The following is a 16,675-nucleotide window of genomic DNA, read 5'->3' on the forward strand; positions in this document are numbered from 1 at the left end:
ATGGGTAGCTTTTAGTAAAATCCGATTCAACAACACTCTGTTGGAATCCAAAAAAAGATGATATAACAGGACAGACTTGGCTGTACACCGAAGTCAAGGCATGGGGCAGCAAATTTAGCAACCAAGCACAGAGTTTAGTTTAGTATTGTGTTTCTTTCAAACAAAAGAAGCATATTTTAAAGTCGACTTGTTGCCAGATAAAAATTAGCCTTTTGACATGACACTGTGACATGAAGCAACACTGTGACATGAAGCAAAATATGACTCACACTAAACAAATACCGTATTCATTGGCGTATAACACGCACCCTGTCTGGGCGGGACTGCGAGCGGAGCCGAGCCGAGTACACATTACAGTCGGCTCGGTCTTTTTCGGCAGCGCTCGCTCCAGAAACAGCAGGGAGGTGGGACTGCGAGCAGAGCCACCTCGGTCTTTTTCATCGGCGTTTGGTCTTTTTCGGTGGCGCTCGGTATTTTTTGGCGCCGCTTGCTATTTTCGGCTCACAGACAGTGGGGATCAGCGTATAACATGCACCCACGACTTTCCCCCAATTTTAAGGGGGGAAAAGTGTGTGTTATACGCCGATAAATACGGTACATTTAGTTCCTTAGGAAGTGATAAAGAATACTGTATACTCTCTGATATACAAAACTGCTACATCTATTTTGTATAAATTATTTGAACTCTATTTTACCTGTTTCATTATTTTTAGCTTTAGATTTTTTTGCTACCTGTGTCCCAGTGGGAGAATTCCCTTCACTTTGTGTCCTGGAGACACAACAGAAAATGAAAGACTATCTATTCAAAGGGAGAGGAATTCTAATCTCAGACAATTTTTAACTTCTGACATTTTGTAAAAAACCCTAATCAATGCATGGTTGTATTCTTTATATAATGCATTCAATACTACACCTAAACTGTGATTATTTCAAAAGTCTTCTATTAATTAAAGAGAACTATGAATTGTAGGTGCATATTGTAGATCAACTGTATGAACAAGTTCAACTGTAATTTAAAAAACGGTAAATTTTAACCACTTGACCTCTAAAATGTTTTACCACCTTCATGACCAGGGCATTTTTTTGCTGTTCAGTACTGTACTAACAGACGATTGTACACTCATGCAACGCTGTACGTATGAAAGTTAAATACTTTTTTCACACAAATAGAGCTTTCTTTTGGTGGTATTTGATCATCACTGTTGTTTATTTTTTATTATATAAATGAAAAAAATACCAATATTTTTGAACAAGAGTATATTTTCTACTTTCTGTTATAAAACATAACCAATACAATCAAATGTCTTCATAAATTTAGGTCAACATGTATTCTGCTGCATGTCTTTGGTAAAAACCAAACTGCATTTGTGGGGACACTATACTATTGGGGACACTAGTATAATTCTGATTGTGATCAAGGTACTGATTCGTACAGACACTATACTAGTAATGACGGTGATCAGTGACTTATAGTGCAACTGTTACAGTGTGGCGGGCAAGCTGTCACTAAAAAACACTGGTTGGGAGTGTCACTTACTGATAAACTGACACTGATGTTGCTAGTGACATTAATACAGTGATCAGTGATAATACTGTACACTGTACTAATGACACTGACTGGGAAGGGGTTAATATTAAGGAGCAATCAAGGGGTTAACTGTGTGCCTTACAAGAGTAATGTGTGCTGCTTTTACTAACAGATAGACTCCTTTCACACTGGGGCACTTTGCAGGCACTACAGTGCTAAAAATAGCGCCTGCAAAGCGCTCTGAAAGAGTCGCTCCTCACACTCCAGTCTGAAAGCCCAAGGTCTTTCAGACTGGAGCGGTGTACTGACAGGACGGTAAAAAAGTCCTGCTAGCAGCATCTTTGGAGCAGTGGCGGAGCGGTGTGTACATCGCTTCTTCACCGATCCTGCCCATTGGAATGAATGGGGTAGTGTGGCTATACTGCCTGCAAAGCGCCGGCAAAGAGCTGCTGCAGCAGCTCTATGAGGTGGTTTTAACCCTTTCTACGCCACTAAAACAAAGGTAAAGCGGCACTAAAAATAGCACCCGCACCGCCTCAGTGTGAAAGGGGCCATATGGCTGATTTTTCTCCCTGAATTCAGAGTTAAATTCAGGGAGAACAAATGGACAGATCGCTGTCTATGTACAAAGCTTTGTGTGTTTGCGATGCTGTCATTGACATAGGCGATCAGCAGGTTTCAGCCAAAATCATTGCTGAAATCTGCTGCCAAACTTGTGCTGTGTCCAATCAGACAGGGGGACGCACAAGCCTGCCACCAAACCGGGAAGTACACTGAGATGTATGGGTACATTGCAGAGGCTGGCTTAGCCCCCCCACTGGCAGACTATCCACTGTGAGTGGGGGGCAAGTGGTTACATTTGTTCCATAGTATCTACATACTATACTATTGGACTTGAATCATTTATAGCTTGATCTTGGTCTCTGAAAGATTTCCTGCTAGCTTGCTGTTGTTCAGCTTAGCTTGTCCTTGATCTTGACTATGGCTTAGAACAGGCATTTGCAATTAGTGGGCCTCCAGCTGTTGCAGAACTACAAGTCCCATGAAGCATAGAAAGACTCTGACACCTACAAGCATGACACCCAGAGGCAGAGGCATGATGGCACTACTAATTGCTTATCCCTGGCTCAGAACCTCGAGTTAGATGTACCCATATTCTGCTAGCTTGTTAACCTGATCTGAACCCTGTTTGTTCATTAGATGGACAAATATTCTGACACGTGACTCTGAACGTGCTCCACCTACCTCAATCTTAGAATGCATGGCTCTATCGGACTATTGTCTTTTGCTTTGACCTGACTTTAACTTTAGTCATCTGTTCCAAGCCCACATTTTTTATGATTTTGTCTGTTTCTTCTTCTGAGGAACATCTAAACTGTTACCCTGGAGAAGCTGTACACAGTATCCAATAAGCTTCTATCTTCGTCTTGTTCTGTTAAGCTTTGAAAATGAAAGCTAGTATCTAATTGGTTGCTATGCACAGGTGCTCCAATTCAGTCTGCTCCTGATATAGTAAATCCCCTTCACTGTGTTATGTCTTCATGCTAAGTTATTATATATGTTTGATCTTGCTGGGTGCCACATCCCATGTATAGAATAGTGTACAATTGGCTGAGATGAAGGACTTTGTAGGCACTTACACACAAAATATTGTAAAAATAAGTTTTTATAATATTTATATTTATATATAGTAATATTTTGTGTGTAGGTACCTAAAAGTCCTTAATCTCAGCCAATTGTACACAATTCTTGTCTTCATGCTAAGTGTGGTCTACTGCAGTGGTTCTCAACCCTGTCCTCAAGTACCCCCAACAGGCCATGTTTGCAGGTTATCCTTTATCTTGCACAGGTACTTTAAATCAGAGTCAATGGCTTGGTATTTTGGATAGGTATTTTATTTAAGAGAAATTCAAAACATGGACTGTTGGTGGTACTCAAGGACAGGGTTGAGAACCACTGGTCTACTGGATAGTTTGGTAAGAAGTCAATATCCTTTGTTCCTGGAGAGTGAAGTAATGTGACATTTGAGTAATGTAAGTAGGCAGTTAGGCTAGTAAGGTTCAGTGAAAATTCCTCTAAGGATATGTTCAAATAGATGCTAAAAAGGGGCAATTGCACATGCGCTATTGACACCCACATAGTATTCACAATTGCCTGGTCACAAAAAATGTCCTAAGCAAAATGGCTTAGGCCGCGTACACACGGGCGGACTGTTCGCCCAACCTTGTCCGCTGAACAGTGTTTGGGCGGACAGTCCGCTCGTGTGTGGGCTTTCAGCGGACAGTTTCAGCGGACAGTTGGACGGACAAAGTCTTTCGGAAATTCCGAAAAACTGTCCGCTGAAACTGTGTTTGAGCGAACAGTCCGCCCGTGTGTGGGCTTGTCCGCTGTACTTTCGAAATGAGCGGACTGTTCCCGCTCGGAAAGTCCGCCCATTTCGAGCGCGTGTACAGGTAGGCGGGGCCCGCGAAGGAGACGTCGCGGGCTCCGCCGCCTGGAATGGGCTTAAAGGGGAACCCCAACGCCGAAAAAAAATCGGCGTGGGGGTTCCCCCCAAGTCCACACCAGACCCTTGTCCGAGCACGCTACCCGGCCGGCCAGGAAAGGGGGGCGAGCGAGCGCGCCCCCCCTCCTGAGCCGTACCAGGCCGCGTGCCCTCAACATGGGGGGGTGCCTTGGGGAAGGGGGGGGCCGCGCGGCCCCCCCACCCCAAAGCACCTTGTCCCCATGTTGATGAGGACAAGGGCCTCTTCCCGACAACCCTGGCCGTTGGTTGTCGGGGTCTGCGGGCGGGGGGCTTATCGGAATCCGGGAGCCCCCTTTAAGAAGGGGGCCCCCGGATACCGGCCCCCCACCCTATGTGAATGAGTATGGGGTACAATGTACCCCTACCCATTCACCTGTGAAATAAAGTACAAATAAAAACACAACACAGGGGGAAAAAATATTTTATTGCACAGCCGGGGGTCTTCCGTCTTCGGGGGTCTTCTCGCCGGACTCCTCCGCTATGTGTGTGTAGCTCTTTTGCCAGCGGAGGAGTCCGGCTTTCTTCCTCCCCGCCGCCGGCCTCTTCTCCCGACTTCGGGGGTCTTGTCCCCCTCTTCGGTTCTTCTGCCGGGCCACCGCGCCTGGTCCGGTGGCCCGGTCTTCTGTCGCCGTCTTCCGTGCTTCTGTCGCCGCCTTCGGTTCTTCTGCCGGGCCACCGCGCCTTCTTGTAGCTCTTTTACAGGCGGTGGCCCGGTCTTCTGTCGCCGTCGCCGCCTTCCGTTCGTGTTCTTCTTCTTGTTCTTCTTGTTCTTCTCCTGGAGATGTTGACTCGACGAGCTCTCCGGCCGGAATGCCGGGGACGCGCTGTGCGGTCACTTATATAGTGACAATGGGGCGGGGTCACATGGTATATGTCACATGGGTTGGTCACATGGGTTGATGTCACATGGGGACTATGACATCGTAAGGGGGCGGGGTCACCATGTGACATCAACCCATGTGACATATACCATGTGACCCCGCCCCATTGTCACTATATAAGTCACAGCGCAGGGCGGCTCTGGCATTCCGGCTGGAGGGAGCGACGTGTCAACATCGCCTGGAGAAGAACAAGAAGAAGAACACGAACGGAAGGCGGCGACGGCGACAGAAGACCGGGCCACCGCCTGTAAAAGAGCTACAAGAAGGCGCGGTGGCCCGGCAGAAGAACCGAAGGCGGCGACAGAAGCACGGAAGACGGCGACAGAAGACCGGGCCACCGGACCAGGCGCGGTGGCCCGGCAGAAGAACCGAAGAGGGGGACAAGACCCCCGAAGTCGGGAGAAGAGGCCGGCGGCGGGGAGGAAGAAAGCCGGACTCCTCCGCTGGCAAAAGAGCTACACACACATAGCGGAGGAGTCCGGCGAGAAGACCCCCGAAGACGGAAGACCCCCGGCTGTGCAATAAAATATTTTTTCCCCCTGTGTTGTGTTTTTATTTGTACTTTATTTCACAGGTGAATGGGTAGGGGTACATTGTACCCCATACTCATTCACATAGGGTGGGGGGCCGGTATCCGGGGGCCCCCTTCTTAAAGGGGGCTCCCGGATTCCGATAAGCCCCCCGCCCGCAGACCCCGACAACCAACGGCCAGGGTTGTCGGGAAGAGGCCCTTGTCCTCATCAACATGGGGACAAGGTGCTTTGGGGTGGGGGGGCCGCGCGGCCCCCCCCTTCCCCAAGGCACCCCCCCATGTTGAGGGCACGCGGCCTGGTACGGCTCAGGAGGGGGGGGCGCGCTCGCTCGCCCCCCTTTCCTGGCCGGCCGGGTAGCGTGCTCGGACAAGGGTCTGGTGTGGACTTGGGGGGAACCCCCACGCCGATTTTTTTCGGCGTTGGGGTTCCCCTTTAAGCCCATTCCAGGCGGCGGAGCCCGCGACGTCTCCTTCGCGGGCCCCGCCTACCTGTACACGCGCTCGAAATGGGCGGATTTGCCTCCTCCTTACGTGGGCGAGTCCGTTCATTTCAAAAGTTGAGCGAACTGTTTGCCCAACCTTGTTCGTCAAACAGTCCGCTCGTGTGTGGGCAAGTCCGCTCATGCAAATTTTGAGCGGACTGTTTGACAAACTGTTTGCCGAACAAGGTTGGGCGAACAGTCCGCGCGTGTGTACGCGGCCTTAGTATATACCCGGAGGGCATAAGGCAGACAACTTTCCAGTACCATGGGATTCTGCATTTAGCAAATATGTAAACATGTATTGCTACACGCATGTCAACAGAGAAGTCATCATGCATTTCCTAACCATTGCAATTGCATGCTAGCAGAGAAGTCACTATGATTTGCTTTGATTTGCTCCTGATTTGGCTATTGCGTGACACTTTTTGTCTAACTATCCACTTGTATCCACTGCATCACTACTCAGTCCCTTTATGATAATTATCACTACTGCTATATCTGCTGCTAAATACTGGGATGTTAGTCCAGTGGTGTTCCATTTGGTTCTGAGCTGCTCCAAAAAGAATATGTTTGTTGTTTGTCTTCACATAGATATTTAGATAATTTACATAATTAGAGTGACCTTAAGTAGGGAATATAGGTTTTCTATTTGGCCCTTGAGGCCCAGACTTTAGCACCTCTGTGCTAGATCGCTAACATAAGCATAAGTACATATGAAGTAGCTATATATGGTCACTCTGCAAATAAACAAGTCATCTGCCATACATTTATATTCAAATTAGCAGACTAGTCTGAACATACTGAATTAATGTGAAGCAAGCTAAAGTATTCATATATTCATTAGTGCTCTGTCCTTTGTGTTGATAATAAAATTGAAAATATTCTACAAGGAAGAACCATTAAGCCGCTCTTAAATCTCAATGTTTGATCTTCTGAACAACTTCAAAAGTTAAAAAAAGAGAGAATAGCTCTTTTGAAAGTCAAATGGGCATGCATTTTTTAGCTTGCCAAGTGTTAATTGGTGCATGCTCTAAGCCCTGGTACAAATGCAATTCTAAGTCAATTAGCTAGCAATCAGGAACCCTTGCTTCTTGACAAAGTGTACTAGTATGTTATAAAGTATTAAAGGAACAATCATTACCACCTCATAAAAATCTTTACAACCTCGCCTTTTTAAGATGCACTCACCAGCCACCTGGGCCATGCTCTGCAATCTTAGCCTGGCTGACTAATTATCACACTAAAGGAAAGTTGCTATCATTTGTTGTTTCATTATCAAAGAGTTGGGATACTGGCTTCTAAGTCGATCCTTCAATATAGTTCTAGAATCTATTCATTTTAAACAAGGTTTTTATTCTGTGCACCTTTATCATGTACACAGAGGAATTAAATAGAAAGAGAATGTTCAATCCTTCACATCTCAGTGTGTTCTACTGTATAAATAACTGTAATAAATTACACGTTCTGTCTTTACATTATTAAGATATAAGAGGAGTAAATCAAGTTTGGAAAAACAAACTAGTTTTACTAGATTTTAATATAATCAATATTTGGTCATCATTCAACATGGCTGATTAATGACTGCATTCACTGTATGAAGTAATGTCTGCACAGTAAAGACAAACATAGTATTTATAAATTCAGCCAAACAACACATATAACATTTGAATTAATTACAGACACTTGTTTTTTTTTGTCTGTTTTTCCCCCCCTAAACTCTACTTTTCTGTATGATTTAGAATTCCATATGTTTCATTTGTCTAGTCAATATACTGAACTGTTGAAGTATTCTTTAGATTTTGAAGGACCGTTATGCTTGAAATTCCTTTAACATTTAACTTTAATCACTATGCTATCATAGTGGACTGTAACTAGCTAATGGATTTATTCACATGAACTATTACAGATATAATGTAACCACAACAGCTACTATTGAACAAATTAGAAAAGTAACATTTACAGTATTGGAATAATCTCCCAAGATCCCCAAATCCAGTATGACTATAATGATTCTCAACCGAGAATCTCCTAAATTGAACCTTAGATCATTTTTTCTAAAGAAGAAGGGCACTCAGAGAAGACAGGACACACCAATAGATTTGTTTTGTATTTTTTTTTCAAGTAAGATGCTAAAGGAGAGAATTTAATATTTTTAACAACTTGCCAACCTCAACACGTATATATACATTGCAAGTGTTTGCAAGGTTTGCAAGTGTTTCACTGGGGTTATGGCTGAAGCTATCAGCCATAACCCCAGTATCTTTTTTTTTTGTCATTAGCCACTGGATCTCTTCCCCTCCCATCACTCACCAGTGTCTCTTGGGCTTACCATTTCTGATGGCTTGCCAAGAAACAATCCGATGGTGCCACTGGCTGGGCAGAGGCAGAGAGATTAGATTGTCTCTGATTGCCTCTAGGGCCTTGGAGGACCAAGTGTCACCGGTGGTCATGATGTAATTTTTAGTCCAGGGTGGAAGTAAACAAATTTTTTTAAAGCAAAAGATAAAAAAATGGGGAATATTTTGCTTTTAAAGTTAAGGGATAGACTTGGAGTCTTTTTGACCCCAGATCTCTCTACATAAGGAGGATCTTTCATCCTTATGTCTATTACAAGGGATGTTTACATTCATTGTAATAGGAATAAAAGTGATAAAAGGGGTATATATTGTGTTTTTTTTATTCATTAAAATTTATTTTTTTCTAAAATAGCATTTGAAAAACTGCTGCATAAATACCATGTGACATAAAAAACTGCAACAATTTCCATTTTTTCCCTAGAGTCTGTGTAAAAAAAAATATATAATGTTTAGGGGTTATAAGTAATATTCTAGCAAAAAATATTGATTTAAACCTGTAAACAAAAAGTACCAAAAAAAGTTTGGTCTTCAAGTGGTTAATGCATATTTTTCTAGTGGTGATTTAATGACATCCTTTAAACAGTCCACCAGGAAGAAGCTATCATCATTCAAGCAAGGTATAACTTATCAAATCCTGTGCAACCTCTTGAGACACTGGCAACAAATAACAGTCCAGTGCCCATTAGTGACAGTCTGTATTTCTTTTTTAAGTAGGCTCCTTTTTGCCTGGAGAACCCCTTCCCAAAGCACTCAGACTGTGCTGGATAGGTCTGAATTCTCTTGGCCACACAGCCCCATGGATACCATGCAATATGACCAATTTAGGGAAAAAGATCATATCACAATTATAGCAAAAAGTTAAAAAAGAAACAATAAATGAATCAGTGTTGACTATGGCTTATTTGTATCTCCAACTGAGTTGAACCTTAAACCTGACACCTTAAATTACTCATAGCTGCTTTGTATACTTCTGCTTAAAACCACATACAGTATATTGTGTTAATTATTGTTGTAGTGGGAAGTTCAGGAACACAGTATTTTGTACCTTATGGGTTACATTGGAATCTCCATTGTCTTCTATTGAAATTTGAGCTGTATGACTATTCTACATAAATCCATTAGACTCCCCTTAGGGGGACCTACAGAACACTCTCAGTGCATAATTTAACTGCTACAACATAAAGTATGTGCAGCAGACAGTGTGCCTATTTCATTCAAACAGCATCATTTGTATTCTGTAACAGGTGAAAATGTCCTTATAAACTGAGAAACTGATAAGATAAGACTACAGAAGAGATTAATATTACAGCTGTTGTGAGGATGACCTGCTCCACAATATGTATAAAGGATCAGCGACAATATTAGAAAGAAAAAAAAAAACTCTGCATATCTGTAAGCTGTTGTGGGGCATTCTCTTACATTTTCCTCTAATCCAAGCTCTTAGATAAGAGATTTAGCCTATTTTATCAGCAGGCAAATACCTTGCATTCAAAGCAAAAAGCAAATATAAGACATCAAAATGACAACACAAAACAGCTACACTTAAGTAAAAAATCTGATGATTTCCACAAAAAAAACTTTTTTTTAATTGGCAAATAAATATAGTTTTTCTCAATTAGTATACCTTTTTTTTTTGTATTTATGTTTATAGCAAGATTTCCAAATAAAAAGTAGCATTGTGTGTTTCAAGAAGATGTTAAAATCCTTCATTATAACCCAGTTACAGCTCTGTTAAACCAACTTTGCAAATTATGGCGATAATTTCTATACCAGCATGTTTTCACCTAAAACACCATATTTATGTACCAGTTAAATGTTTTTCATTTTATTCCACTAAACAAGTTTGAATAAAAACAACCAAATATACAAGTGTTTTTTTTGCCTTACTGCAAATCATGCTCACACTGTACACATGTTTTATTATATTGTGCTAGTTATAAGTTCTGTTAATGCCTCCTATTTGATTTTTCTCACTAGGAAAAAACATTTAATCACAACCAGCGTGCTGGTCATCAGTTGCTCACAAACACTTGTAACAGCCAACTATCAAGTGCCTCATTCTTTCCAACCCCACCCCCACCATCATCCTATTAAAATTTTTCAATTTAGAACAAGAATTTGGTTATCACTATAATGTATGTTTTGGCCACACCCACAGAAATAGTGGTGATGTTGTGCTATTTTTTTTTTTTTTACTTGAGGAAGAGACTGCTGGTTCCTGATGACATCAGAAAGGAAGAAGGCCACACAGGGCCCGCAGAGTAATAAAACACAGCAGCACAATGTTTACAGGAGTATGTTTATTATTATTATTTCTAAGATATAAACAATTTATTCAGAGCTCTACGTACTGTACATTCAGATCAGTCCCCACCCTCAAGGAGCTAAAAAACCAAGGTCCCTAACTCACATGCGTACTTACATGCACGCATATTAGGGATGAGCCGAACAACCCTCGGTTCCGTTCGCACCAGAACATGCGAACAGCCAAAAAATTTGTGCGAACACCGTTAAAGTATATGGGACACGAACGTGACACGACTGTTTTTTCAGGAGCAGGGATTTTAATAATGCTTAAAGTGAAACAATAAAAATGAAATATTCCTTTAATTATTGAGCATGGAGACCCCTTTAGTCTGCCTGTAAAGTGGTACATCTTTCTCATGTTTTTTACTGTGCCACAGTAATATTAAATTTCTAAAGGAAAATGTTATATATATATATATATACATTTTCCCAGCTGTAATGTATTGTCGGCTCCCAGTAATATAGATAAAACACCATTGAAAAAAATGGTGTGCACCCCCCCCCCAGTTTATATCAGGCCCTTCAGGTCTGGTATGGATATTAAGGGGAATGCCACGCATTTTGTTTTTTAAATCCATACTAGACCCTTAGTGCCTGTGATGTCTAACCTGCCCCTTTCATAGATGTAGAAAAACCCGGCTGATCCTTCCAGTTCCTGTGTGCCTCTCTGTGTAATGACCAAGATAATCATGGCTACTGAGCCCTGATTACCATGGTCAGTTTACGTATCTCTGTCATCCGCACCTCTCTTCTGTCCACCTCACCCCTCCCTCCCAGCCTGTCAGCTCTGTGTCTCCTTCTCCCCCCCTATTAGTAGTTAAAAAAGTTTACTAATTGTCACTGGCAGCCCCTCTGTTTTATCCAGGCATAATGCCCTTTGTAAGTGTTTTTTTTTTAAATTAATACTTTTTTTTAGTTATTTTCATGCGACTCTGCTATAGGCCTACAGTGTGAGGGGCTGAGCGGCCACGTGACATACCTGCCTGATGTCAGTGGGAGATCTTGGCCCCTCCCACTATAGCTCTGAATCAGAGTAGCAGAGCAGCTGGGAATCACAAGAATGGTCTGAATATAGCTGAAAAAAAGGTATATAGAGGCTTTAGTTAAAAAACACTTACAGGGTGCATTATGCCTGGATAAAACAGAGGGGCTCTCAGTGATTTTTTTTTTGAAAGGTAACAACCACTTTAATTAATCTCAGCATTTCTGAAAACTGTACACTGAGCTGTGTGTATGGGAGGACAGGCAGAAAAGAAACTTTAATACAAAAGATGCAAAGTATGTCTCTTCCAAAATAAAAAACATCATATTTGTATTTTTTTTTTTTATTAAAGTTCCACTCTTAGCACAACTTGCTTCATTTTCATATAACTAAACTGCATGTCATAAATGACTGACCTCAGCTACTGGGATCCCTTCTGGTGGACGACATTGCAAAAGAACTTCCTGTTCCAAAGATACTTCCTTCCCAAGTGGTTCTTGTTCAAAAGTCTTCCGTAAATCTAAAAAGTAATAAGGAGTTAGTTAATACCTTAAAAACCCTGCATATACTGTACTTATTTTACTGCTCATGCATTTGAGCCCTGAGTACCCAGAGTTGCCTCCAAATCTACTGTCTTGGCTTTCGGCTAGCTATTCAGAAACAGCTAGTGTTGGAGTTTCAATGACAGGCAAATGTTGCACGCACCAGAAATTTGGTGGGGAACAAAGAGAAATCTTCGCTTCATGCCTTACATATTAAGACATTCATCTCAGTACACTCTTTCAACACAATATGTGAAGAAACACGGTCATGTATCTAATTTTTTTAAACACCTTCAACATGGAGAGAAACTAGCATAGTAGCATTTGTTTGTCTTCCGTCAGTGCACAGAAAATATACATGTAGGATAAATAGCTCTGCGTTTTTTTTTAACTACACCCCCCACTATCAATCATTTGAATTAATTCTTACTATATTAAATTCTTTGATGAAACCGGTAATACAATAAGATTTGAGATGAACGTACGTAACTTATTACATGATTGCATAATAATTGGACTATTGTAAAATACTAACATAATGTCCAATCACGAATTTCAATCAGATCCTTAACCCTAAACACCTACTCTTAACCTTACCCCAAGAATCAAACTGAAACCCCAATGTGTGTCCCATGGTGTCTTACCACTGGGTTTTAGATAAACTTTTATTTTTGTTGAGGTGCATCCCTAAAGCCAATCCCATTTTTTTTATACATGCCACTACACATACTTTAAAACTTGCAGTCTTCAGGCCAGTCATGTGATACTGTGGGTCCATTCTCTTTTCCTGGTTTCAGTGGGTGGCCCTTACTCCTGCACAGAGCAGTGTTCATTAAAGGCATGCGAGTGGCATTCTGTTCAGGAGTACTATGAGCCCCCCAACACACCTCAGAATGTATGTCCATGACATCCTCACAGAAAGTGGGTTATATGATGCTGGATATCATTGGAACCCAAAAGAGGGCTATATCATAGAGTGGTAAGTCTTCGTGGAGATTCAGAGGGGAGGGGAAAATTGTAGCCAAAGATGCTTTTTTATTTTGAAACTAGTTGAGCAATTCATTTTCATTTAAGTGTCGCTTCCCAGGTAGTAAATCCTTTTGGGAAAGCACATAGATGTTAAGGCACCTTAACTCTAAACTGGCAGAATATGTCTAATCCTAAATTTAATCCTGAATACTAAACCTAACCTTCTAAGCATAGTATTATTGTGTGAAAAGAAGAAATATACTAATGCAGATACACAATGTTTCTAGAAAACAATGATGAAAAACCCACATAAAAAGGCTGTAGGGAATTTAACTAATTTGGTGTAGGGGTGGTCAAGTAACAAAGTTTCACTTAACTGGCAAATGAATGGCAAATTTGCAAATTATTTTCCTTGCAAATGTATGGCAAATTATTTTCCTTGCATGTCCCCCTCGGATCTACAGCAACTGCACTTTCAAGTGCACTTCCAAGTGCACTTGTAGTACACTTGTAGTGCAACATGGATTTGTCTTTAGTAAATTAACCCCAGTACTCGATATCTTATTTATTTATTTTTTTATTATCATTATTTTCGTTTACATTTTTCATTCCTTACTTTTTTCTACTTTTTTTATATTTTATCATCACTCTTTTTTTTTTCATCACTTATTGACCATTTCTTTTTCATCCTTCATCATCCATTCTCCACATCATTCACTCATTTCTACTTCTATTTTCAATTTTTTATTTTTCATCTCTATCACATCACTTTCATTTTCCTAGTCTAGCTTTCTTCAGATTCCACTTCATTCCCTATGTTTATTTTTATTTTTTTCTTCCCTTACCCCATCATTCCTCTCTCAACAGCCAGATTAACTACTCACACCTGCCAGCACTTTATACACGTTATTGACTACCGGTGATGCTTATATACTCCCCACATTCATGGGATCTTCACCCCATAACTAAGCTCTGGGGGCAGAGCGAAACACATTGGGGGGTGTGGCCTGTCGGAAGCCCAGGCTAAGGTTGCCACTCTCATTGCCACTAAAGGATTTTATGGATGTGTAGAACTAAGGATTTCTTCCTACTTTCCCCTCAGTGATCACAGAAACTGGGACGAGCACCATCCCTTGCCAGCACTCCCGCAATGGATGTTGAGACCCTACTCCCCATGTTGATCGTGCCGGAGCAGTACACCAACCTATTGTGGGTCACCATGTCTGTAAAATGTCTGTAACTTGAACATCCTGGGTATCATATCCATTTTATATCTCTTTCTAAAGCTTGATGTTACCCATAATCAAGAATATACCCAAAGTACCTATACTGAACCTACCCGTATATTTTTCTCCTGTCTGATTTTTCTCCCTCATTCAGTTTGTTTATACTATGTCCGCAAATCAAACTATGGTTATACCTGTTTTCATATTTTCATATTTGTACTCTTATATGTCCTCACTCATCCCTTTTGCAAACCTCCCCTTCCTTCAAAACCGAGTATCCTGTAAGAATTTTTGATATGTTACTGTGTTATACACCATATTTGCATACCTGTATCTGTATGTACTCTACCTGTTTAACAAGTTTACTGCCAGGGTATGCCCATTTGGCTATGTATCTTTTTGCTGATTTTTCTTTTCATCTCATAATAAAAATTTACAGTTAAAAAAAAAATGTCTGTAACTTTAAAATGTAGCAAACTTGAGCTTTTATATTAGTCAAGTTGAAAACAGTGCCCCTCTAATAAGTACAAGTACACTTAAAAGCCTGCATAGTTGATGAAAGTACAATTCTTTATTACAGCCCTTCCCTAACTTTTAATAGTAAGGTTGAGTTTCAATTGACTGATTCTTCCAACACATTCTAAAACGTTCAATATTAACTTTTATTTAATCACTTACTACTCTCCAGTAACTTCTGAGCAACAGGATCTGCAAGCTATTACTTTAGAAATGTATGGCAATTTTTAAACAGCTCTGTGATCTTTGGTCCCTGTACATACTACAGTTGTTGTGAATAGTTTGGTGTTGATTTACAATCATGTTATGAATGAACCTATCTGTCATATATCCAATGCTAGGAAATTGCACCAAGTACAGCACTGACAGATTAAATAAAATAACCACATATTTCCATTCAGTCATTTTGCAGCCAAACCAGATGGTAATAATTTAGAGTTTGCATTTTGAAATTCCAGTAGTTTATTTACGAATTTATTAGATTTTCAGTACAGTCGTCTGTTTATTTAACCTCCTTGTGCATGTCACTGATTTATATAATGAAGGCACAACCTTTTGACCTGTGACTGGCACTCCTATTCTAGTTGAGTCATACCATGAAAGATCTTAACAATTCCAGTCATTATGTGCACATGGTTTCAGGAGCTAAGAAATGTGATACCACTTCTTGTCTGGATTTTTGATGGTTTACTGGTGCAGAGAATACTTCTTAACTACCTTCATCCATTATGCATATGATACCAGCAGTCTGGTTTTATGCTTCATAATCAACACCAATAATTAACATCAGTAACCACAAGATTTTTGTTTGTGAGATTGTGATTCAATTTTAGTTTTTCCTTTCACATAATGGATACATTTATATTCCCTCTAATCACACAGATATAAAGCAATCTTTCAATGTAAATGTAGTCCCTTATTTAACACCTTCCTGCCCAGCCCTATAGCAGAATTGTGGCCATGAGGTGGCTTTCTGACTGGATGTCATATGACTTCCTGTCAGAAAGTGTCGCTTGTGCGACCATGCGGTGGCATGATCTGACACTGGCTGCGTACACAGGACACAGCCGATGACTGAGCAGTGTACCGTCTCGCTGCCAGTGCCATGTGACCGCCATGGCCAATCACAGCAGGTCACATGACAGTTCTACACAATAGATGGCTTCCTTTCATGCCATCCATTGTGTGTAATTGTGTTACTAGCTGTAGTTGGTCAATTTGTTTACATGGCACAGGCAGGGCCAATCACAGCCCATGTATACCATGTGACTAGCTTTGACCAATAACAGCTAATCACAACACAACAAACTAAATGAATCAGTTTCATTCAGTAAAATTCTTGCTTATAGCAATGTAATTCACTGCTATAAACAAACATAATGTGTAAAAAAAAAAAGCTTGACCACTGACCCAGAGTAGTACAATGTTACTATGGTAACACTATATTGCTCAGGTAACAGTATGTTAAAAAATTGTAAAAGAAAGAAAATACTGTCACCACTGTCACTCCCTGATCACTGCCACACCAGTTATATGATGACATTGTACTGCACTGGTGACATTGGTAAATTGTAAACTTTTTTAGCTTTCTAAATTACTCTAAATTAAACATTTTTTTTTTAAAGCAAAACTTTTTTTTATTTTTCATAATGGTAAAATTAACAGAGAGGTTGAATCACCCTAATGGGAACTTTCTCTGCACTCCATGTGATATCACTGGGCAAATCAGGAGCAATAATACAGTGGCCACACTAGGGTTGATGTCACCTAGTGCGGTAAAACATGGTTTCATCCCCCGAGGCACTGAGCAGACTAGTGCATCGTGT

At 41.0% G+C, this 16,675-nt stretch overlaps 1 protein-coding gene across 4 annotated transcripts in view; it reads right to left on the reverse strand.

Moving 5' to 3' along the window:
- Window positions 1-16,675, reverse strand: part of UNC5C (unc-5 netrin receptor C) — a 517,444-nt gene that overhangs the window by 105,607 nt on the left and 395,162 nt on the right. For all 4 annotated transcript variants that reach the window (XM_077476580.1, XM_077476578.1, XM_077476581.1 and 1 more), the window contains one exon: window positions 12,013-12,116. In XM_077476580.1, coding sequence (XP_077332706.1) covers window positions 12,013-12,116 — 104 coding nt within the window. The remainder of the gene's footprint in view (window positions 1-12,012; window positions 12,117-16,675) is intronic.

This window comes from Lithobates pipiens, unplaced genomic scaffold (genome assembly GCF_037356315.1).
Source record: "Lithobates pipiens isolate NorthernLeopardFrog02 unplaced genomic scaffold, aLitPip1_a1.2 Scaffold_13, whole genome shotgun sequence".
Taxonomy (NCBI): domain Eukaryota; kingdom Metazoa; phylum Chordata; class Amphibia; order Anura; family Ranidae; genus Lithobates; species Lithobates pipiens.